The sequence below is a fragment of the Elaeis guineensis genome, chromosome 10 (assembly GCF_000442705.2).
Source record: "Elaeis guineensis isolate ETL-2024a chromosome 10, EG11, whole genome shotgun sequence".
NCBI classification, from domain to species: Eukaryota; Viridiplantae; Streptophyta; class Magnoliopsida; order Arecales; family Arecaceae; genus Elaeis; species Elaeis guineensis.
In genome coordinates this window covers 22,193,497-22,220,011 of record NC_026002.2, presented here as the reverse complement: position 1 = coordinate 22,220,011, position 26,515 = coordinate 22,193,497, and the positions used below count along the sequence as shown (strand labels likewise).

General features: G+C 37.2%; 1 protein-coding gene across 1 annotated transcript; it reads left to right on the top strand.

The window, feature by feature from the left end:
• The first annotated feature begins 8,078 nt into the window (after positions 1–8,078).
• On the top strand, positions 8,079–24,869 carry LOC105037001 (OVARIAN TUMOR DOMAIN-containing deubiquitinating enzyme 5). Its single transcript, XM_073244647.1, has 2 exons — positions 8,079–8,292; positions 23,881–24,869. Exons 1-2 carry the CDS (start codon positions 8,186–8,188, stop codon positions 24,752–24,754), a joined length of 981 nt encoding a protein of 326 aa, XP_073100748.1. The 5' UTR covers positions 8,079–8,185; the 3' UTR covers positions 24,755–24,869.
• Positions 24,870–26,515: the final 1,646 nt, after the last annotated feature.

The window sequence follows — 26,515 nt, the reverse complement described above, 5'->3', positions numbered from 1 at the left end:
ACACGGAATCTAAATTTTAGTTAAAAATGAAAAATAAAAGGAAAAGAATTACTTTCAAAAAATAAACCTGTTGCATGGAATCCACTTGAGTCTTGAACACTGACCTCAATATCTTTTCTCCAGTTATACTTTCTGAAGCTTCAGTCTTGCTCAGATGTTGAAGGTCATGGAGCACATGTGATGTTCTCTGATGACACAGGTGAAGTCTCTGCTACAGACATGGTGGAGGACACATGGGCCTCAGCAGCTCTCTTCTGATTTCTGACTTTGAGGTCCATGATATCTCTGATAAGACCAGGCTTGGTCATCTTCCCCGCTTTGACATCCTTCTCACTGGTCGGCAACTTGATGACAGAGGACATGGGGGGACAAAGCTTTGCAGAATCTTGGGTACCTAGGAGTCCTACTTTTAAAAGCTTGCAAGCCTCTTCCACGTCTAAATAATCAATTAAAGAAGTATCTAAAATCTTCACAAGCTCATTATGATTGTAAAGCATCCATGTTTGCAAGATGAGAAGCCCATGCATGATATCTAGGGACTACAGAGTGAAATATCTTCCTGGATTAACATAGGACAGCCTCTAATGTGCAAGGAAAACTATATTGGAACTTGAAAATTATCATGGTGCAAATGCACTGATCTGTATATTAGATCATCAGTTATTGCTTCAATGAATGTTACACGACATGCAAAAGCTCACTTGTAGTCCATTAATTAACAATAACAATATCTAGGTGGGAAGAACAAGTGGCCACAATGTATATGAACTCATTGTGTTGGGTCCTGAGGCAGTATCTCTTCCATTTTCTACCACCTACTTATGATTTCAGTTAGGTTACATTCACTAAAGGGAAGATAGAATAAATACATAACATTGGAATGGATACACAAGAAGGAAGGATCAGGGAAGCACTCTTCCCACTTATGAACTCTCTTGGATCTCATCTGTGGCCAATTGATTAGAACTCATGAACCAGTCTAGCAGAATGGGTGATAGCAACACAACATCTCTAGTTAAACTGAATTTATTAATGGAAAGATTTCCTTCTGTTGCCATTGCGGACCGAGCAGGAGGTGGGCCTGAAGTTGAGTTGGGAAGAACGCTCCACTACTTACAATCAAAAGTCTACCAGACACCTTTATTTCAGATAAAAGATTCTCATTAGAATTAGGAGAGGAATTCAACTCAATTTATGTAAAGGTAGATCTCGTTATTATAAATAAAGAATATATATCTCATTTTTAATTAATAAAAAAAATAAAAAAGATAAAAAAGTGACTTGAGCCCTACTTTCTCAAAATTATCCTCTTTTTTTCTTTTTTTCTTTATGAAATTCGAATTAAGTTGAAGAAAGTCTTCCTTCTTTCCGATCGGATTAACATCTATCCCAAGCCAACCAAGACTCTCTCACCTCAAACAACAATCAGAGATATGCTTCTTTCATTACTCCTAAAGTTAAAGCTGGCATCAACTCATCTGAAAGATTATAACATGTTCTACTATAATTACTGCATGATCCTAATCCTTTACAACATGATCCCCGACTATTGCAGTTGGATCTCATGCAATCACAACTAATGCGGTTTCAACATGACTCCAGACTATTAGAATGCAATCTTCAAGGATTTTGAATCGCTCAACTATAAATAAGCCCAAAAACTCTCCATGAAAGGTACTCATATAACCATAATTAGAATACTGTTCTACTTTTTTTGATTCCTCCTTCCATTTCTCATACTGAACGGTCTCTCGCTCTAGCTTAATCATTGAAGGGCCCAATTGGAGTAGAGTTCAAGCAAGTTCTCCGACTCTCATTGTTATCTTATAAGTTTATAAAGGTGATCCACATCAATGGTTTGGAGATCGATAGCAACATTTAAGAATAGAAAATTATTTTATTTTGTGTCTCCTCATACTTTCTCCAATGATATAAAATGAAGTTTTCTTGAGTCTTTATTACTAGAAATAGTACTATGTTTAGTAAATGGCAGATTGTTTTGGCTTCACTTTGACACGAATTGTGCTGTCTTAAGATTGGCCAAAGCATGCTTTTAGATTGATGATTTATACCTTAAGATTTAAGGGCATTGGTGGAATCCATACAAGGGAAGTAAACCGAGGCTAGCATATGTGCAATAAATTCTCTTATTAGATAAGTACATTTATTTTCAACAAATAATTTTCTTAATTATCTAACTTTAAAATGCAGGTTAACTTCGACTTTTTATTCAATATAGTATATTGATGTCTTTAGTCAAAATGAGGAGACACTAATACAGAATCAATCATCTTCTTCAAGCCACCATATTGCCACATCCCATCGGGTATCTAATTACATCTTTAATTTTTGTATTCTTATTAGCCTTACCTCTTAAATACCATATGTGCTTCTCTAATTGGATTTTTATGTTTCTGAAATATGCTATATACTTGTTACTTATGACAAGTGAAGAAGAAGGCTAGGCAAATATTTAATAACTATTAATTTTTTAAAATAAATAATATAACTTTTTTTAATAGATATTACAATTTTGACTGATATTTATGAAATCTATAATGTTTATGCATGGTCTTGCATGCATATCTTAATGTATGTTCATAAGATTTTTGTTCCTCTAATTACTCAACAACTTCATTTTTCATTTTAAAGTCATATTTTATATATACATTTATATATGTAGCCCAAGTCAATTTATGTATTTTTTTAAAGAAAACTTAAAATGATTTGTCTATTTAGATATAGGAGATCTTAAAAAGGGCAAGATTACAATCTCTTATCTCCATTGAGATAAACTAAATCCCTATTAGCCTTTCATTTTATTTTTCTAATTCATGTAGATATAATTGTAATCTATTAGACTTCTTTGCATTTGATTTTGTTTTTTCTTGATAGAAGTTATAGAATGGAAACGAGGTTATCCTAAAAGACTATAAATTGCCCTATAAGCCTATTGCACAAGGAATTCTTATCAGTAAAGATCCACTCACTATGTTAGAAAAGATGTACTTAGACATTAATTTTAGAAAAAACAGGTTAATATAGTATGTATACCTCAAGAGCCTCTAAGAAGGCCTCGAAATTGATTAAGAAAAACTGTAGAGACTGTGAATATTCAATTGCTTGGCCTTTGACATATGTATTATACTAACACAAGTGATTTATGCATTTATTGCAAATTTATTTTGCTTAACCATTAAAAAAATTTATATACATAACCTAATTATGCATTCTTTTATTTTTGTAGGTGGTACTTGCTGACAGTTAGCTGAAGAAAAAAATGATTTTAGTGTACTTGTTAAGAACTTATTTAGTGTACTTGTTAGGACTGGATGTATTCATGGATGTTATTCAGTATGTATAACCTTGCAAAGAAACATCTTTTGTTTTGGTTAATTAACAAATTCAACTTTTGCTATACCTTTGATTCTTATGGATGTGAATGATGTATTAAAAATGGGTTCCTAACATAACATATGGATATTTTATATAATATCTGTATAGGTTTAAATGCCACTAAAAATATCATAAAAAGTTTCTATATAAGATCACAATAAGTACTAAATCACCACATCTTTAAATGCAGCAAAATGCAAATAAAATTTCATTAATGTGGCTTTCCTAACATTTCTTAATGATGGTAAAAACTATGGTGAAATATCCCCCAAAAGCACTCAATCTCTCACATTTAGAAATGTGATAAAAAATAGGTAATATTTAAATAGAATAGTCATTATAGATGGCTTTCCTGACACATACAAGTGCCAGCAAAAATCCTGAAATTTTGTAAATGTTAGAAAAAACTCATTAAAAAATACTGTCAAAGTACTAAATCCCCCGCATTTTATAAATACGGGGATATCCCCTACACCACATTGGCGTGTACTTGTCCGGCATTTTTAGAAAATGTGGGGGATATGATGGGCAATATCTTTTCTATTTTTTGTATCATTTTTTAAATGCCGGGATTCCATGATTTCTTATGGTACAAGGCAAACAAGACATGACCTGATATTACCGGTGCTACGGGAAAATTAATTAGATATATCCGTAATCCTAATCGATGTCATCGGACTGCTCTAGAATAGTATTCTGATGTCTTAAAGAAACCCATAATCTTTCGCTACCATATAGTAGATACTAACATGGTCGAGGGTTATGGGGATACAAATAGTCATACTTTAGATCTTAATGCCAACCACTATTATTTTTTGCCCCTCAAAGGTGCCATCATATCTACACCTGCTCATATTATTGGCAACCCACCTGGCTTGCCTAAGCCTGCCTCTTTTAAAGTGGGCTTGGGCCATATTTTTCGGCCTGATGCATCAGATCGGGCCTGAAAATCAACCTGCATTTTATATGGGCCAAGCTCACTTTACATCGACCCAACTTGGGCGTGACTTCAACTCATATCCCAAAGTTAACCTATTGAATCTTGGATGATCTAGATCTCTAATTCTCTCTTCGGCTCTTCCCTAATCCATCGTTTCATTGCAAGGCATCCTGGGGAAGGCGGTGGCAACAACTCTAAGGCTGCTCCTCCCCACCTTCTCGCCACCTACTCGTCTTGCTTGCCTCTTTCCTGGCATCCCTGCCGCCTCCTCGCATTATTCCAGCCTTTGTGCCTCCTCCTCGCGTTGTCTCAAGCTCTCTGCCTCCTCCTTACATCTTCTACTTATTCTATTATGCTCTTGGTATGCTGCCAACAATATCGATAATGTGTTCGTCTTCTTCGACACTTGCATTTCTGAATATATTGCTATGGACTTCTTCATCGGCATGTCTTATTATTTTGCTCATTTTGATGCTGTGGAATTCTTTATCGGGATGTGATTACCTGCTCTATCCTTCTCCTTTACTCCATGCTGATATGTTGTTGCTTTATACTATCAATGTATTACGTGCTATTATGTTTTGGTCACAATATTGTTCTATGTGGTATCATTTTGGTTGGTCCTTCGTATTGTCTTTGGGGTTGTGTATGATATAATTATGTATGTGGGTTTTGCTTCTTTGCTCTAGCTCTGCCTTTTGGGTTCTCTTGTTATCTAGCTTTTTGTGAATGTTTGTGTAAATGTTTGTTATATCTTTGGTAATATAGCTTATGCTCTTGTTTCTACAAAAAAGGAAAAAAAAAAAAAGATAGAAGAATGATGGTTGAAACAACAAAACAAAAAGGAAAATGTTGGGCCAATATAGTAAATGTAGGGCAATGCTTTTTGTTAGAGAAATTTTTTGTGCACCACGGGCAGTGTAAAAAATCCGACGTGGAGTGCATCACCTCGTCCGATTGATCTACGTAGTCACCACTTTCCAACATACATTTTATGCCTGCAGGTCGGTTTTTTTGTTTAAAAATTTGTATGACGAAGATACTCCTGTCTTTTGGAAAAAATTATGACATCCTATACGTAATATAGTCCAGAATGTCATAATATGGCCTGAGATATCATAATATGAGAGGCGCAATTTTGTCCAACCACTTTTCAATATGCATTTAATGCCTACAGATCGAATTTTTCATTTAAAAATTTTGAATGATAAAATTTCTTCATTCTTTAGAAAAAATTATGACATCCTGTGCATATTATAGACGTAGAATGTCAAAATATAGACATAAAATATCATAATTTTTCTAAAAGATAATAATATTTTCATCATATAAAATTTTTAAATGAAAAAGTCGATCTGCAGATATTAAATGAGCGTTGGAAAATAGTGACTACGTAAATCAATTGGACGAGATGATGCACTCTACGTCAAATTTTCTACACCACCAACGGTGCCCAAAACTTTTTGTTACTCCAACAAAGCAGTTGATGGAAAGAAAGGGTTTTAATGAAGCCTGAGGCTCAAATCGGAAGCCAAAAGGCCTATATAGAGGATGCTTGGGCTTGGAAAGAGACTCGAAGGCCAGGTTGGGCCTCATTGGGTTTAGATCTGGAAAATCGATGTTGTACCTTGGGTTGAGCCCAGCCCAGCCTACTAGATAAGCAGTTTTGGTCATATCTTAGGGATCTCCTAAGTGAACCGCATTGGTGCGATGTACACCATATCTAATTCAAATTTGATGAAAGCTATGCGCTAATTAAAGACTTAAATTGCTTCACCCTTCATTAAGCTAAAATCTTATAATTGTCTTCCAAGGCTTTTATTGGTTGGGTTTATGGTAAGTTTTGATCTCTTCAAACATTGCCTAATCTAGGTGACTCTTGTACAAGACCTACAACTAGTTTCTACGTTTTGATTTTGTCTAGTTGCTGTTAATTTTAGGATATAACAACAAATCTGCCCATTGCTTTCTTGAAAACTTAACAATTGTACTAATATTGGCCACAACTTGATAAGAAAATGATAAATGTATTTTCTTAATAAATATAATTAATAATTATTTCACCAATAACACCCTTTTCTAGCAGAGCCAGAGTACTTTCTAACATCAAAACATTACTTTTTAGGTAAATTATGCCAGTAGTTTTTGAACTATATCAATTCTTTTTAAATAGTTCATAAACTATAAAAATTTAAATTCTAATCTTCAAATTTTCTGAACCATTTTAATGTTGCCCTTCCGACAATTTTCGATGACTTTCTCTCACTAATTTACTTCTTTCGCTCTGAATCGATACTTACGTGGACAATCAAGTTCGATCGACATCCTGCACGAATCATAAAGCATCTAAAAAAAAAGGAACGAAGAAGACTCCTGTATACAGGAGTCTTCTCCTTCCTCCGAACCGACCCATCTGCCTGCACCCCCACCTGCACAAGCGCACAATCCCCCCACCTGCCCACCCTGGTACCCGCCTTGCCGCACCTCCTTCGACTGCACCCCTGCTCGTCCTGGCACCCGCCCCGCCACACCCCTGCTGGCCGCACCCCCGCCCACCCTGGCACCTGTCTCGCTGCACCCCCTCCCGCCTTGGTGCTAGCCCCGCCGCACCCCTGCCCACCCCCTCCAACCGCACCCCCGCTCGCCCCAGTGTCAGTGAGTTGTGCGCTAGTACCCCACCCCACCCCGTCCCTGTGTGCCCCCACGATTCCCACTGCCACCTCCTCCAGTGGGTTCTGCACCCCTCCCCCCATAGGCTCAACAGGATGGGAGGCGACCACCTCACAACCCTTCGCGCAGTCATGCCCCCCTCCGTCCAATGTGTACGCTCGCTCGCTCTCTCTCTCTCTCTCATCTTCTATCAATTCCATCCATGTTTCCTCATTTGACAATGTTGTTTTTGGCCAGGCCTCCATCATTGATGGGGCCATCAACTTCATCAAGGAACTTGAGCAACTCTTCCTCTCCCTTCATATCAAGAAATGGTAGCGCACGTCCATCGATGCCGAAGTGGGCGGGGGTGCGGCCGGAGGGGTGGGTCGGAGGGGGTGGGAATTGCGGGAGTGCGCAAGTGGCGAGCTGGTGTGGGTGGGGGGGGGGAGTGGGGGCAAAGAGAAGAAGAAGAACGGATAAAAAAAAAAGTCCAGTCAGCATCGGTGCCACCTGTTCAAATGAATGAAATCATGTAAGCATCAATGACTGCTACATAAAATTTTCGGTGCAAGAAAGATGTTAGAAATGGATAAAAAGTAATATTAAAATGGTTCAAAAAATTTGAAAACTAAAATTTAAATTTTTATAATTTAAAAATTATTTAAAAAAATTTGATATAGTTTAAAAATTACAAATACAATTTACCTTTACCCTTTTAATTTTTGAGATTGTACCGAACACTGATGTAGTTTTGTCTTAAAGAATTTTTAGCAAAAGTTTCTCCTTTAGATGAACCCATACACATGGGTGGTGAAGGCCCACTTGAAGGCCTATTTCGCTTTTGAGAAAATTTTTGTGCACCACAGATGGTGCAGAACATTTGGCACGGCATACAAAAAGAAAAAAATTTCTTCCAGCTCCGCACGTGAGCCAACTATCGTGGGCAATTGGCGTGGTTCTCTACCGCCTGCGGTGCACAAAGAATCTCTTTCGCTTTTGAGATTTCCATTAGTGGGCCGTTCAAATGCATCGCAAACTTGTTGCTCTCAGGGCTGCAGTCTCCGTGGCATTTTTGTCTTTTTCTTTTTTCGGATCATAGCCTCCGTGACCTCTTTGGTTCCTCTTGGAACTCTCCTCTTCTCGCCCCTATCAATTCTTCCTCAGCCCCTATCTCTCCCTCTCTCTCTTTCCTTGGCAATGGAGGCAGCCGAAGAGGGTGAGGGAGGGGCGCCTCAAGGGGAGATCCAGGGGGATTTAAGTGAGAGAAAGCGGGAGCCTTTGGAGGAGATGCTCTCGAGGCACAGGTAGTTAGCAACCAACAGTTGTGATTTTTGTTTCCCTCTGTTTATCTATTTCATTAGTTTGGTTCTATGCTTTGGATTTGTTATTTGCTTGCTTTAACTTAATTTATTAGTTTCTTTGGTTTTTTTTTGAAGCGTTACAATTTTTTTCAATTACGAGATTATCTTGTTATGCTTATGGTTGTTTTATTATAATTCAGATTTTTATTTGCTTGCTTTTTTGTTATATGGACATGGGTTACTATTCAAGAATTTCGATCACTAGGTGAAAATATGTATTTATGCTTGATGTAAGTAAAAGTCTCTTTAAGACGCTCACATATGCAGGGTCTCTCTTGGTGCATCAATGTCTTACATCTTGCATAATCGGTGATATGGACTGTAGGATGAGATGATTTATCTGCAAATACCATTGAATTAAAAGCATTCTTTATAGGCAACATCTAATTCAATGATTTGATATGTGCTTGGCATAAATATTTTCCAAATACGATCAAATTGATTGATTTAAGTAGGACTTGAGTTGTAGTTTTGAGTTTCAACTTTTTTTCTACGGCTTGCTCATTGTACATTAGAGATAAATTGAAATTATCTATATCGAACTGTATTTACCTTCTCATCTTTGTGATACTATGCAAGTCAAAAGGAACCCTAGACATATAGTCTTGCTCATGAGCTACTAAACTTGAAGTATATAAGAGGTTGCAGTACCACCATTTGGCTTTTGAGGGTACATCTCTAACATCTCTCCCCCATAGTTGCCTTGTTCAGGAATCTGTCACTAATTTGAATGGTTGATCTCAGGCGAGGGTTGGTAATATTCTGATGGCTCTCTGTCTTGAACCTTATAGCCAAACAACACATACATTGAATATGGATTCTTGTTTTGTTGGTTATAATTATGTTTGTTATGACTGAAATAGCTGATTTAAGGAGGAACTGATGCTTGCCTCACTGTTATTGTTAAGAACATACAATATTGAGGTTAAATAATATGATTTTTAGTAATTCACATCTTATTAACATTTGAGATGGAATGTACAAGGTATTGGTTATGGATAACATGCCAATCAATTTATGAAAAATCATGGGAGGACAACTGGTAAGTTGGTGAGCAATGTTAACAGATGAGTTCTGCAACATTGCAGACAAAGGCTAGATGATTGGAGAGACATTATAATGATATATTAGAAAATAAAAGATCATAACAAACCGTAGCAACTATGTTGGAGAATATAATAATATTTACAGGTGTTCATAAGATCAAAGGATCATCTTCACCTACAATGCAGGTGATATAAGCTTTCTGAGTACATTTTCATTGCGTCGGCATTCTCCTGATGTAGATATAAAACTTGCTATTTTAGAGACTTCAGCTATTTCAACTTTCAAAGGGGTTTATACTTTATACATTTTGTCTTATGTTTGTAGCTGGATTATGCTGAACTTCATTCATTTTTTCTGGAAACAATATTACATAATAGGATTTCAGAATCTAGATTAGATGTCTGTAAGCAAACTTTGGTTTACTTTGACAATACTGAATTTATGATGATGGATTCCACTTGGTCTTTGATTCTTGTTTTCTTTTCGATTAGTTTTATTTCCCCATTTTGCAAAATTCTTTTCGTCCCTTTCAATCTATGTATGCATCATAGACACTTGGTCAAGAGTAGGCTTTTTTGAATTTAGGATCCCCTGTGTTTATCATGATTTAAAAATCTAAAATTCCTATAAGAAATGGAATTGTTATAGAGTTCTCTTGCCTATGGTTCAAGTGAACACAAAATTGAAGCCACCAATAGTTCAATTCTGTTAAAATAGATGATGAGGCATATAAATTTTGGGACTTCACTGTTCATTATGATTTAAAGGTCTTGAACATCTACAAGCTAATTTTAAGGGGCTTCATGCTTCTATACCATAAATTGTGTCACTACTTTATATCAGACTATCGATATGTTTTATAGGTGACTTGATAATAGTTAAGAGACCTTTTGAATACTTGATTTTGGTTATATGTATTTTTAGATAATTCAGAACATGCTCAACCATATGAATATTAATTTAGAATGCCCATAATTGATTATTTGATTTTTGATATGGTACAAGTATAAAACCGAAGCCTCAATCCCATTGGAAGTAAGGTAACTTATTTATTTTTCTCTCTTTTTCATTATCCTTAGTGAGATCTACCAGATTCTAGGGCAAATGTAACCATGCGGACTTCAAAGATTGGGTTCCAACTTCCAAAATTTAACACACACATATACATTGGTTGTAGTCTAGAATGTCTAAACTGTGCAATCTAAAATACATGTACATTCAGAAATTATGCATCTAGTCATCCCATGAACAGTATAAATAGAACTAGCATTTTAAAAAGTACTCCGTGGATTTGTATTTCAAAAATTAATCTTGATCTAGGCATCTTGAAACATATGGAAACCAAAACCAAACTATTATGCTTGTGCTCATCATAGATCAAATCAAAATACTATAGCATGGCACTAAAACTGTTAATTTTAGGACAATTTAATCCGTAAGGGGTGTCCGAACATATAATGCTTGGTTCCTAGGTAGTTTAGTCATGAAGATAACATTCATCAGTTTATATCAATTTGAAATTCCATCATTGAGCTTCACTTGACCGAATTTGCTATAAATCAAGTTGTTTGATACATTGGTTGACATGAATCATTCATCTAAAAAACTTTCAGTTTTTTGGGTGATGATTATCCCAAGACTTTATTATTTGTTTGTCACGCAGGAAAACTTTTTGAACTGTGCAAGAAAATAGTTAAATAATGGATTATCTAAATGTTTGATGCTTTAGAGTGAAGTCTAGTGGCACTAAAAAATAGGATATTAGATCAATGACCAATTGGTGCACTTTTAGGGTTGCTTAATGCATGCCTTACTAAGTGTTCTAGTGCATGCATCGAAATAGCAAGATTGTTTTCTAACCGGAGAATAAACCTTGTGTCCCTAGGGATGTCCCTTAAAATACAAGAGAGATTGAGATAGACCTAATTTAGAATTTTGTTGATAGCAGTCATTACCCTTATCCATTTATTTAAGTATTAGCATGAAGTTCATATTCTGGGCTCCAAACTTACATGCTAAAGTGGGCAAAATCTGCCTATGAGCAACATGAATGGCACCCTTCCCCTCTTAATATATAGGCTCCATGTACATTGGATGTATGGTCCACTCAAAACAGAGGTATATGGGCCTTACATTATGTGCAGGAAGAGCTGTCTCCTGTATAAGCATGTAGGTCTAATGCTCCTCAATTATATCATAATATATATTGGAAAAGTTGAAATTCACTAGCAATGGTTGTTATCAAGAAGCTATTAATCATCCATTCACTTGTATATATAACATGTGGGGTCCTTTGAAATCATAATAACAGGCTGTGTTTTCAACTATAATCACTATCCACGTAGCTATATTGTTTGTAGTCATGCTTATTCTTCACAACTCTGATAAGGCAGCCATATATAGTGCATACTTAGGTGCTAGTTCATGCAACATCTATTACAAAGATTTTTCATGTTTAGGAAATGCGAGTCACATGTGGAAGTTCTAAATCAGTTGTTTTGGTTTGATTGTAATAGGATGTCCAATGATGTCCCAAATTTCCTGTCCCTAGATACAGTAATGGACCATGGTAGGTGCTGGTGCTGCTGTGAGGAAAAGATGCATTAGACTGACTTTCACAAAATACACTAGAGATTGACAAAGGAATTTAATATCTTTATCCAACAATATATTACTGCACGTCACATCACTCTGCATGGAGACCTTGGTAATAAGAATTGGGTAGATCAGTTGTGTCTGCAGTGTTCTTGAATGTCACAAAGTGCATCTTTAGAACCTGTCCATGGTAGCAAATATTGAATGCTTGTGCAAGAGATGGCCATGCTAGGTCCTCACTTTCTTTGATTGCGTCATGTTGGATTGCCCTTGCAAGAGATTAAGTCATCTAGGACATCTTCTTAATCTAATTTTCCTAATCTCAATCATCAGAGGTTATATCTCTCAGTTATTTTGAATGGTTGATATCCTTACACTTCGCAATCAAGGAATAAATCTCTATAAATTTGAGTCTTCTTGAAAATGTTGCACAATTAGAAAGGACTCCAGAATTATATCTGAACTAACAATTCTATTTTCAGATTTAATTGCAGCTGCATCCTTCAAGTGTCATAATTTGTAATTGGAGTTTGGATTAGCATTGTTCCATTAATATATTATTTGGGTTGTCTCGATGAGTTAATATTATTAGAAATACTATAGTCTAAGTTATTATGGCCTGAAAGTGTTGATCAATTTGGGAGCATATTTATAACCTTTTGCTTTCGTTAGTTCTAACTTTAATGAGGGTTACTATTAGTTTACTTAAATCAATGATCTTATTTAGTATAGATTTGTTAGGATTTTGAGTCATTGTCAAAAGGGCAAGTCCCTCTGCAAGATATCAATAAATATACATAAAAATATGGTAAATTTTTTAGTTTTTGTGGTGGATTTTGTGCAATAGTTTTGCCTCTAGCTTAAGGCTTTGTCTAAAAATTATGGTTTGGATCAAATCTACTTCTCTTTCACTTTCTTGAATATGTGATCTAATATTAATGTTATTATTTGTATATCTAGCCATCAGAGAGTGAACTTTGTTACTATGTCAGTTCTTCCCCCTATGTGGGCAAGGATTATCATTTCCCAAGGTGATATTTGTTGTTCAAACCATGGCATTGATCTAACCAATGAATGTTACCATGGCTTCATATGTCATTGATCTTGAACTTACTAGCATTCTTAAGCTCCATTGGAAAATCGTAGACACATTGGATGCATAACATTCATGCAATATCTATCATTCATGCTGGAAACTAAGTGCATGTAAATGAAGTTGGATCCATTTGTGAAGTTGAAGTTAAATAGATGGAAATACCAAAAGAGCCAAAATGGGAAAACCTTTAAACCTTACAAGGTAGCTGAAGGGGATACACATGAATTAAATCTCAGGCCCTTTTCATTCTCAAGAAAAAAAAAATCATAGAATAGTTGTGTCAAAAATGTTGCTGGATCAGATGGGACTGGACAAGACAGGAGGAACAAGGAAATAACTAGTATATGCCACTGGTGAATAAAATAAGGATCAATGCCTGATACCCGTTGTATGAAGATTGTGGGTTTAAATAGAACCCAAAGAATCAGAAACCAGCAACATATGTTTATAGCCAGGTTTGAAAGCAATCTTTTGATGTAGAATGTACAAATGTTTGGGAAAAAATGGATGTGATCTCTGATAGAAAAACATGACTCTAAACTAGGTTATGCAATCCAAATCTTTGATATATTGAAAGGCAGGAAAGCAATAGAATTTGTTTTGTATTATGCTTGAATGCCAGCTATCATTTGGATGTGCTTGTGGTGAACATAGAACTTGTGAGACTAAGTCATTCTGAAGGATTATAGGAAAATGAATGACTAGAATTCTTGCTTATCATTAATTTTGAGGGAGAATAAGATGTTTGGAAGAATTTTAATGGAATCGCAAGACTTGAGTGCTCTTTGAATTCAAGATTGGTTTTTTGAAAAATGATAATGAACTGTTTTGCAAAGTCAAATAGCTCAATCATACTGTTAGTTAATTGCACTGTAAGGTTATTTCGTTGGTTAGTAGATTTGAGTGATAGGGATTGTGTTTCTATCTTTTGAAGTATTAATTCTATTATATATGCCACACTTGATGTGGTGCAGATTTTGGAGAAGTTTCTCATTTGACCCCTCCATTTTATGAACAACAATTTAATTTGATCTTCTAATTAGAGTTATTTGTTGAAGTAGCAATATCATTTTGGTCTAGAAATATTTCAAGCCTTTTCAGGCTGAAATTGAACTCACCAAGGGTGACTGGAAGGGTTGGTTTTGGCATGAAGATAGATGTGTTTATGTAAGCCTGAAGCCAATTTGTTTACTGGACACTTCTCTAAGGAATATCAGATGAATTAAAAAAAGCATTACAGATCTCATCACTGAAAGACTAGAGAAAATGTGAGGAATTTGGTGAAGCACATAGAAGATTATTAATTGCTTATCAGTGTCACTTATCATGTTGCTACCTATTCCATGTTATCTGAAATGCCAACTTGAATGGCTGATAGTTTGGCAGAATTACAAAGATCTTTCCTTTTTGACTGTAATAAATTGTGACAAGATCTTATGCAGAACAAAAGGAAGATGAGTTAAGAAATTGATGGTGGATTACCTGTTAAAATGAATGCAGAGCAATATGTAGCTATCTCTGCAATTGTGGAGGTTTGAAGGAAAAAAAGGGGTTATATGGTGTATCATGGTCCATTATTGCTGCTAATTCTAATAAAGCTGACTGCCTAAACTAAAGGGCGTTTGCTCTCTTTCCTTATATGATGGACAGATTCACAAATATCCTTTGAGCTAATCCTCAATATCCTAGTTTTATTAAGTTAGATTTCAATAGAATATTACTTTGCTGAATACATTAGAACACTGATTATCTGGAGAAAGGATGGGTAATTTACATTGGAACCTTGATACTGCAGTAAACTATCTATTTGTAATTTGTCGATATTGAATCTCATAACTTATATGTTTTAACATTGCATGTTATACTATTAATTCCACATTGATGAATGTATGCCTTCAATCTCATAACTTATAGTGCATGTGGCTTAAAAGGTCTCTTAAATGCTCTCCTGAAACAATTTTATCATGGATAAATCCAAATTAATGGGGATGCATTTGAATAAAGCATATTCTTCCTTTTTGGGAGTGCAGCAGTTGAAAATTCAAGTAGTAAGGGCATTTGATTGTGCATTAGGTTGTAACTGCAGAGATTTCATATTACATTCACATTTCAGTCTACAATGTTGAATTGAACTTCTCACAGTGTGATTGCTAGCAAGGTTTGCTGAACCAGTACCGCTAGCTGTATCAGCCGTTGGTGATACGGTTCGGTACGGTTTCGTACCGTGCCAAATCGATGCGAATCGATGAAGGAAACGGGAGCCGAATCGAGAGAAGAAAAAGAGAGAGAGAGAGAGAGGGGGCGAAGAAAGAAAAGGAGGGAGGAGAAGGAAGAGGCGGGGCCGTCGGACGGTGTCCGATTGGCCGCCGTGACCGCCCGACGGCGCAGTCCGTGCGGGCGGTGCCGTATCGGCCCCTGTTTCACTAATTTTTTTAAAAAAATCCATGAACAGGTGAAGTCGGCAACCACTTGCCGACTTCACTAATTTTTTTTAAAAAAAAATCTTGAAGTCAGTAACTGAGTTGCCGATTTTACGTCTTTAAATCAAAAAAAAAAACCCACGGACCCAGTTTTGTTTCGAAGGAGGCAGACCGGCGGAGCCACAGAGGCCCTCTTGCTCAACCACCCTCAGGCCCATTGGCATGGGCTCGCCGGCCATCGAGGGCCTCGCGATGGAGGCGGCGTTTGTCCAGTAGGTCGTCCCCCCTGAGCGCGCTCTCTCTCTCTCTTTCTCGCTCTCTTGAAAGTCCTATTGAGCGATACGGGGCTCGAAAGCCCTCCGACGGCCGCAGCGGGCCACCGTCAGCCTCTGGCGGCTCCCGCCTCCCTCCCTCTCCTCTCTCTCTTTTTCACTTTCCCTCTCTTTCTCTTCCGGTACCGTCGGTATATTGAATTTACCGGCCGAACCGTATCGGTTCCTTTTCGGTCCGGTATGATACGGGATGAATCGGCCAGTTCGGCATGGTACGGAAAACCCTGGTTGCTAGTATCCAATGTTCAGAGAGCGAAGAAACTGTCTTGAGTTTGTTTGTGAACCTATGGATGCTAAAAATGGTTTGAATATTTTGATTGCATAACATCATGCATATTTGATAGGCTCATATTTTAATGAGGATGAGGGAATAGGGTAATGACCCACCACTTAGTGTGGATGGTAGACGACGAGATAAGTTTAACCTTTGATCATCATTAAAACTCATGTGAAAATTATATACTGGTCCCTAGTTTAACTTTTGATTAGTTCAAAGCTCCCGAATCACTACGTTCACATAATAATAAATTAAAAAAAATACTGAGCAAAGATAATTTTCAGATCTCTACATGAGAAGTTGATCATATGTTGGTCCATAAGTTACAAGTTTATATAGAGCCCTTGAAGCAGTCTCCACCAAGAAAAGTTTGCTCTGAAATCCCTAATTAGATGTTTGCTTCATTACTTTATTTACAAGCAGGCATGTGTGTGTGTGTGTGTGTGGTCCCTAAATTGGATGTTTGATATTCTGACAGCTCTTGAATTCTCAGGTTTCATGTGAAGGCCTATCTCTCCACATGAGATCACAATTTGGTCATAATTTTTTCTTTTCTCATATTGATCACTATATGGTCATAGCTGGCCTAAACCAGATATTTTTTTCTTATTTTGAGGAGAATGATCCAAACCAGTTCTTTAAAACCATGAATTTTTTCTTCAACTACATATGTGCCTTACGATATCAGCGAGCACTTAATATATAAGCACTTGATATAATATTACACTAATTGGTGCCTCTAGATATACTTCAATATTGCATATATGACATTGTTAGAATCATGGCTCCATTTTGGTGCTGCTTCACTCAATTTCCTCGGGACTCTTAATATTACCTTTGTTGATAACATTGGTTACTCAGCCTTCACATGAAAAATCTATGCCCAAATTGTGATCTCACGTGGAGAGATAGGCCTTCACATGAAACCCGGGAATTCAAGAGTTGTCAGATTATCAAATATCCAGTTTAAGGACCAACAATATGTACCGATAGACTTGGCTACCTTGAGTGGATCTCCACTCAGATCTAGTTGGGTCTAGATTCGACAATGGAGGTCTATGATCGAAACTGTTGGATGTGATTTACTATCTCTAAACTGCTTACATACTAAAATCATATGATTTGAAGGCTCCTAGTCTATGCATCAAATGGTAAAAAAATAGATATTTTAAATAACATTAAATTATATATATATATATATATTTTAATCACGTGATCCAAGGCTAAGGGTTTTCAAATCACGAGTTTGAGCATGTAAAATGTTGGAGATAGTAGATCACATCCGATAACTCGGATTATCGATGTGGGAGCTCCATTATCAAACCTAGACTTAGCTGGATGTGTGTGGAGACACACTCAAGTGTAGCCAAGTCTAACTGCCTCTCTCTCTCTCTTTATACACACACACATATATATATAGACACACACACTAAGTCTAGCTGTCTCTCTCTTTATACATACATACGTACATATACATTTGTATATATGTATGTATGTTTGCATGCATGTATGCTATACACTTGCCTATGCTTAAGGTAATTAAGTAAACATCTAATTATGAACTTCAAAGTAAACTTTTCTTGGTTGAGACTGCTTCATCTCCATACAAGCTTGTAACTTATGGACCAATAAATAATCAACTTCGCATCTAGAGATCTCAAAATTATCTTTCCTTGGCATTTTTTTTTTTAATTTCCTATTATGTGCAAGTAGTAATTGAGGAGCTTTGAACTAATCAAAGATTAAGCTACCAATACATAATTTTCACATGAGTTTTAATGATGGCAAACCCACCAGTTAAATCGAGTTTAACCCAGTTGCTAATGAGGAAGGTGGTGTTCGATGCTGTTATGGTCAGGAGATAAGTTTCTCTGCTAGGAACCGGAACACCTCTAAGGAAAGTAATGCAAATATGCATACATACATACATTCATACATACATACGTACGTACATACATACCTACATACATACATACATGTATATGTGTGTGTGTGTGTTGGAAAGTCTGTTTAAAATTGTCAAATAACAAATATTTCTTTAACAAGATATGATTATGAGTTATTAAATAGTAAGATGAAAAAAATTCACTATATATATGTCTTGAGGTTTCTTAAAGCCTAGCAACAAGCTATATTCCAAATGAAAACTGCAAGACAGAGTCCTCTGATGTAGGAATTAACATCAAAAACCCCCATTACCTGGTGTTTGTTCCATGGAAACTTTTTCTCAACGTCAGCAAAACATCGAAGCTCCTGAGATATAGTGAGAGTTATCTTTCCATATTTCTATCATGCTCTTGACTGTTTGCTCCCTTTTAGTTTCTCCTTGATGTATTTTTCATATTGTTGTCCATTCTCTATATGTCATGATACATTAAGAGTTCATGTTACATGCTTAACGCATGCATGATTATAAAAAGACACCATGCTTTTACTACAATAGAGAATTATGCAGATATGAGTCACTTTCTCTTTTTGGAAGTGTTTAAGTTTCAATTAACTAAAGGTATCTGGTTCTTCTCTTCATCTTGCTTCAACTTTGCTTAAAGTAGGAATTTTCCAAATTGCTTGAAGATTGTCAGAGTAGTGAAAGCGGTCACATGCATCATTAACTAATTACAATGTCCAGATTTTCATATAAAAAACTTTTTAAAATATGTTAAGATCTCTGACTTGTCCACCTTATTGTTCAGATCAAAGGGCTTCATTCTTCATGAATGCATTATTATTTGGATGTTATTTTGATGAAAAAGAGAAGGAGATATTTGTTTTTATTTTTTCTTCTTACAATCAAGAGTACGTACAAGGATCTATAAATACAAATATGTAGACCCAAATATAGATAGGGAATAACAAGAATATGCCAGAGAATAATCAAGAATATGCTAAGGAATAAATTTCTGGACCTTTAATTGGATAGTTTTCCAATTAAGTTCAATCCTTCCAATACTCCCCCTCAAGATGAGGCGAAGATATCTCGAAGCCCCATCTTGTCAATCAATCTAGAAAAAGACACCTGAGCTAAGCCCTTTGGTTAGAATGTCTGCCACCTGATCAGAAGACCGAATATAGGTAATGCAGATCTGGCCCTGATTAATCTTTTTCTTGATAAAATGACGGTCAATCTCGATGTGTTTAGTACGATCATGCTGTATTGGATTGCTTACAATCTCAATTGTTGTTTTGTTGTCACAATACAACCGAAGAGGAAATTTGTTTAGAAGTTGTAATTTCTGAAGCAACTTCTGAATCCAAAGCAGTTCACATATGCCTAGAACCATTGCTCTATATTCAGCTTCTGCTGATGATCTAGCCACCACTGACTGTTTCTTACTTCTCCAGGTAACTAAATTACCCCCTACATATGTACAATACCCAGAAGTAGATCGCCTATCATCCAATGATCCAGCCCAATCTGCATCAGTGAATCCCTCTACCTGGAAGGTGTTGTGTTGTGAGAACAACAAACCACGACCAGGACATCCTTTCAGGTAGCGTAATACTCTGAAAGCTCTCTCCATGTGTGATTCTCGTGGATCATGCATGTATTGACTGATGACACTGACAGCATAGGCTATATCTGGTCTTGTATGTGAAAGATATATCAACCTTCCAACCAACCGCTGATACCTTTCTCGATCAACAGGAGCTCCACCATCTGTCACTGTTCGATGATTCTGATTTATTGGAGTAGTAGCAGGCTTACACCCCAGCATCCCAGTCTCAGAAAGCAAATCTAGTACATACTTTCGTTGTGACAGAAAAATACCTTTGGATGATCGTCCAACTTCTATGCCCAAAAAATATCTTAGTGGATCCAGATCTTTTACCTCAAATGCTTGCTTTAGTTTTCCTTTGAGTTGTTTAATCTCATGATGGTCATCTCCTGTTATTACAATATCATCAACATAAACCAAGAGTATAGTTTTCTTTCCCTTGAGATGCCTATAGAATAGAGTATCATCTGCATTACTCTGTTTATATCCCATTCCTTTTACAGTCCGACTGAATCGATCAAAGCATGTTCGAGGAGACTGTTTAAGGCCATAAAGTGAGCGCTTTAGTTTGCAGACTTTTTCAATAGTTGCTCTGGTCTCAAATCCTGGTGGTATTTGCATGTATACTTCCTCCTGAAGATCTCCATGAAGAAATGCATTCTTCACATCTAACTGATGTAATTTCCAACCAAAATTAGCAGCACATGATATCAGTGTTTGAACAGAGTTCATCTTGGCTACTGGAGCAAAGGTTTCATCATAGTCTACTCCATATATTTGAGTGTAGCCCTTTGCTACTAGCCGAGCTTTGTATCTTTCCACCTTGCCTTCTGGAGTCTGCTTATAGTGTACACCCACTTACACCCTACAGGATGCTTACCAACTGGTAGAGTGATCAGATCCCACGTCTGATTTTTGGATAAAGCAATTATCTCTTCTAACATTGCTTCCTTCCACTTAGGTTCTGCCATAGCCTTTTGTCAGGTACTAGGAATACAGACAGAGTCTAATGCAGCTACAAAGCTTTGATAAGATGGAGACACATTCTTATATGAAACATAATTAGCGATATCATAACGGTAACGAGCAGGAGGAACAATTGAGCGAGTACCCTTCTGTTTTGCAATAGGAATATTAAGATTAGAAATGGAAGGAGTAGTAGAGATATTGTTACCATTAGGAGACTCTGGAGAAGAAGCTTCAAGCGGTGGAGACATCTGGGCAGTTGGTGGTGAATGCACACTGGACTCTTCTTCTTTCTCAATACTAGGCTCCCTCTGAACATCATTACTATGATACTCCTCCTGGGCATCAGAATTTTTTGGTGTGTATAGAAAGTCACCCGGAAGAAGTAATTCTGGTGTCTTATTATCAGATAGACGACTTTCATAATAAGCTTCAGTTTCTCGAAAAGTAACATCCATAGTAACAAACATTCGCCGCTCAGGGGGGTAATAGCACTTGTATCCCTTTTGAGTAGCAGGATAACCGACAAAGACACATTTTAATACTCGTGGATCTAGTTTTCCTACTGAAGGTCTATGATCGCGAGCAAAATAAACACATCCAAAGACCCTAGGAGTGACTACATAATCAGTAGATCCTTTCAAACATTGTATGGGGGACTTAAACCCGAGTGTTCTTAGAGGCATACGATTGATCAAGTAAGCCGCGGTCAAGACAGCCTCACCCCACAAAAATTTAGGAACTTGCATGGTAAAAAGTAAGAATCGGGCTACTTCCAATAAGTGCCGATTTTTTCTTTCGGCAACTCCATTTTGAGCAGGAGTATCAACACAAGTAGTTTGATGAATAATTTCGTGAGTGTGAAGATACGTACGGAACTCCTGATTAATATATTCTGTGCCATTGTCAGAACGTAGAATTTTAATTTTGACACCAAACTGAGTACCTACAAGTTTATCAAACTCTTTAAAGCAGTTTAAAACTCCCGTCTTTTCCTTCAATAAATAGACCCAAGTCACTCGACTAAAACAATCAATGAAGATAACAAACCACCTATGGCCCATGAGAGTATTAGTACTACATGGTCCCCATACATCAGAGTGAATTAAAACAAAAGGTTTAGAACTTCTAATTTCAGATATAGGAAATACTGCTCTGGTGTGTTTAGCCAACTCACAATGATCACAAACTAACAAATTTTTATTGCATTTAGTTGATAAAGACGGAAATAAGCGACTAAGAATAGAAAAAGGAATGTGACCCAGCCTACGATGATGTAACATAAGTTCTGAAGTGGCACCTTCAACAGACAATGCATACCCCGTCAAAGAAGAGTTCATATTTTTTTCATCAGTTGATAGATAATAGAGTCCATTGTGCAGTCTACCACCTCCAAGTATCTTTCTCGTTTTCAGCTCCTGAAATAGACAATGAGAAGGCCAAAAAGTGACAGAGCAATTCAAATCTCTAGTAACAGAGTTGATAGAGAGTAAATTTGTAGGAAAGGATGGAACATGCAATACTGATGATAATCTTAAACTAGGAGTACAGTCAATGGATCCTTTTCCTGAGACAGGGGTAAAGGATCCATCAGCTATTCGGACTTTGTCATATCCTGAACATGGTGAATAGGAAATAAAACTATTAGATGCCCCTGTCATGTGACTGGATGCTCCTGAGTTTATTACCCAGGAGTTGGATATTCCGCAAGTAAATGCATGTGATAATTTATATGGAGTACCTGAGTGTGCAAAAAGAGAGGAGTCAAGATATCCGTCCTGGTGGCTAGACTGTTCCAGAGTAGGTGTGGTGTTAGAAGATAATTCATACTTTTCCATCATTCGTCGGAAGGTCTGATACTCCTCTGCAGATAAGCTGTGTACAGCACTCTCGGTCTCTTCAGAGAGATTGGCTTGGGCAGGTCCACGAACATGATTCTGTCCTCCAGTTCTTCCACCATTACGACGACCACCACGGCCCCGACTACTACGCCCAGGCTGATTTGGGCGGCCATGGAGATTCCAGCAAAATGCCTTAGTATGCCCAGGCTTTTTACAATGAAAACATACTTTCTCACCTACCTGCTGTGGCTGTACAGTAAGAGCTGATCTTACAGAACTATTGGAGTCAGAAGTCACTCGTCGCCGTGTCTCCTCGCTTAAAACAGTAGAGAAGACTTGACCTAAACTAAGTAAAATATCTCTGGCGAGAAGCTGAACTCTGACAGATTCATATTCCAGATTCAGACCATATAGAAAGTCCTGAACCCGTTCTTCTTCTAAATATTTCTGAAATCCATCAACATCGATGGAGCATTATGGAACAAAAGTTCTATAATGATCAGCTTCAGACCAGAGACGTTTCAACTCGGTGGCATATTCAGTGATAGATAAATCTCCCTGACGAAGCTGACGTAATTGAGAACAGATCTCCAGGAGCGGGATGCCGTAGTTGGTGATCTGGAAAAAACCCCAGTCGTGGGAGGTGGTGCGGATGAGATCGACGGGTCGATGGTGGGGATGATGGGCTCGGCGGAGGCGGTCGGGGAGGGAGCTGCGATGGCTGCGATAGCTGCGGTGGCTGCGGCGGCAGCGATTCGCTGTGAATCAGGAGGAAGGAGCGGTGGCGACGGTAGAAGCGGTATCAGCAGTGGAGGGAAGAGAAGGGTTTTAAGAAGGGGAAGAAAAAAAATGGAAGAGAAGGGTTTTAAGAAGGGGAAGAAAAAAATGGATCAGAACCTGAGTGCTCTGATACCATGATGAAAAAGAGAAGGAGATATTTGTTTTTATTTTTTCTTCTTACAATCAAGAGTGCATACAAGGACCTATAAATACAAATATGTAGACTCAAATATAGATAGAGAATAACAAGAATATGTCAGAGAATAATCAAGAATATGCTAAGGAATAAATCCCTGGACCTTTAATTGGATAGTTTTCCAATTAAGTTCAATCCTTCCGATATATTTTTTCTTCAAAAGAGTGGAAATAGTCAAGAAGGGTTTTGGATGGATCATACAACAGTTTGCTTCTAGAAAATTTTCGATGTCATAAACTTTTGTTTATAGACAACTTAGCTCAACTCAACCGAGCATTGATCCCAAACTAGGTGGGTCAGCTACATGAATCCTTTTCCTTCATTCTGCTATGTTTAGGGCAACACTTTGAAAAGATGCAGCGACGATAGGTCCTTTCTTACAACTTCATAATCTTGTGTTTATCTCATATTTTTAAACTTTTGACAAATTTTTGGGTTTATAAAGTTTTCTCTTACATGTGAGTCCAACTGTCTGATTTTACAGGCAAGAGATCACCGTACTTCAAAATAAAGAAATGAATCTCAAAAAAGCGGCTGCTAAAGGCAGCAAAGCCGAACAGAAAGCCAAGAAGAAACAGGTTGAAGATGAGATATCTCGGTTGTTATCACAACTAAAAGCAAAGCACTCTGAGGAACTTGCTTCTTTAGGCTACAGAAAGAGTGGCAACTCCGAGAAGGCCAATCTAGAGTGTTTGGTAAAAGCTGTTGCTGGTATTTCGGTCACTAATCATAGTGAGTCCACAAAACCTAGCAAGGGAGCAAGGAGGCGTGGAAGAAGAGCTCAAGAGGAAGCAGCTAGAGAGCAAAGGATACAGGAAGAACAGAGAAACAGCATTAGTGATTGTATGACTGAAAATGAGAGTTTGGAGAGAAAGCTTGGGCCTCTTGGTTTTACAATCAATGAGATCAAACCAGATGGTCATTGTTTATATCGAGCTGTCGAAGACCAATTGTCGCTTCACTCCAGAAATATCTCTCCATATAGCTACCAAGATCTCCGGGAAATGGCTGCTAATTATATGAGAGAACATGCATCAGACTTCCTCCCATTTTTCTTATCCGATGGTAAGATTGAGGTCGATTCAGATATCTCACCTGTGGAAAGATTTGAGAAGTATTGTGAAGAGGTTCAGACCACAGCAGCTTGGGGAGGACAACTTGAGCTCGATGCCCTCACACATTGCCTCAAGAAACATATCGTGATATATTCAGGATCTTTTCCCGATGTGGAAATGGGCAAGGAATATAAATCTGAGAATGATAATCTCCGCAACTCGAGCATTTTATTATCATACCACAGACATGCTTATGGGCTTGGTGAGCACTACAATTCAGTGGTTCCCAATGGAAAGAGGTAATGGTGGCTTCCTTTTATATATATATATATATATATGTTATCAATTACTACTTGTCAAGTTGTACAATGACCCTTTTGGGGTTTTATTTTGGAATCACATTGTTGGTTTCTTTCAATTTTGTTTGGTGTTCACTTGATCACATATGCTCCTATTATAATTCACAAAGTTAGCTTAGACAACCATCCTTTCTTTTCCTAAATGCATCACACGTGCCATATATATATATATGTGCCAGTAATATGGAATGCAAAAGAATTTCCCCTTCAATAGCTCAAGATATTGTCAATAATTGGAGTGAAGAGACTCTATCCAATTTTGGAAATTCACGAATTGCCATGCACGACTACCCAACATCAATTAGGACCTCTGCTTACGTTGGAATATATGGAGAGCACATAAAGCACCTTCTAATTCATGCCAGGATGTTTGCAGCTTATAATCTTCACATTTTACTATATATGATGGGAAAACTTGGAGGTTTCGGCTTCATGCAGCAGGCCTCTCAAAACTCCACCTTCCATCGTGTCTGGTGTCAAAAAGCGCTGTCAAAAATTCACCACATTGTGCTTTGGCTTAATATTTTTTCCCCCATAAGAAACTCATACCCAAAGAGAATAGATAGCACATATGCATGTCATGAATGAATCAAAATCCACATTGCTTCTTCCATAGGCATCAAAGTATGGGACTCTAATGTAGTTTCTGACAGATACAGCTATTGTAGGATGGTACATTATCTGGAGTAGATCAAGCATGCCGATTAAGGATCCAGAATAAATACCAAATATACGAAAAGTATTCGGAGAAAATTATGAGAAATTGAAGAAAGAATAAACTTGAAGAGAGAACTAAAACAAAATTTTGTTAACAAAACTCAGAACTAGAAGCTAGCCCAATTTTTCCTCTCTCCTCAAAACCAAGATACATAGCTTTCTTGCCACAAGCTCTCTCTCTCTCACGCTTAAAGATACTGCATTGTGGAGCCATCCTCACAAGTCTAAAGGCTCTCTCTCTCTCTCTCTCTCTCTCTCTCTCTCTCTAAGGGAGAGGTATCCAAAGACGCGTGTCTTAGATGCACCTGCTCTCTCCTTTAAAAGTCTCACATCTCCTTCTCAAAGGCAGACACCAACTCCAAGCTATTTTGTCTTATTCTAGGCTTTACACACCAAAGGACAAGTTTAGTTTTACTCAAACTACATCACTCATCTTACTTGGGTTTGAGCTATAGCAAAGACTATGAGTACTCTCTCTCATTGTGAAATCCATGCCATTAATATTAGACTTGTAAATATCATAAAATATAATAGCAGTCGTTGCTAATATTACCAGAGTAACAATACTATGCAATGACTTGATGAATAATTAATTGAATAATGTAGCTCCTTTATTAGCTTGAACACTAATCTCTCGCTGGCTTGTCCTTTTTGATGCATGCATGTGTATGAATATCGATAATATTTTGCAACACTTTCTCTCAGTATTGACTCAATGGTTATTATGCCAATATTTCATAAAATATCTATAAATATCAAAATGCTAGTTATAATTACTACTCAATAGAGCATTAGGCATTTACTTGCACTCAAGTAAAATCAGGAACAAAATTTTGACCATATCTACGTGCCGGTAGTCGAGAAGCTCCATGTATCTGCATGCAATTGGTTCCTTCATACGAAATCAAATTTCGAAGTGTAGCATTTTTTAACTACTCAAAATAATTAACTTGCACATCAGAATTTTGTTGAACACTAGGAAAAAATA

Bases quoted from the DNA above. Each gene is read 5' to 3' on its own strand.
- LOC105037001 (XM_073244647.1), top strand. From the start codon at position 8,186: ATGGAGGCAGCCGAAGAGGGTGAGGGAGGGGCGCCTCAAGGGGAGATC. The intron at 8,293-23,880 runs GTAGTTAGCAAC...CTGATTTTACAG, and splicing joins GAGATGCTCTCGAGGCACAG to GCAAGAGATCACCGTACTTC.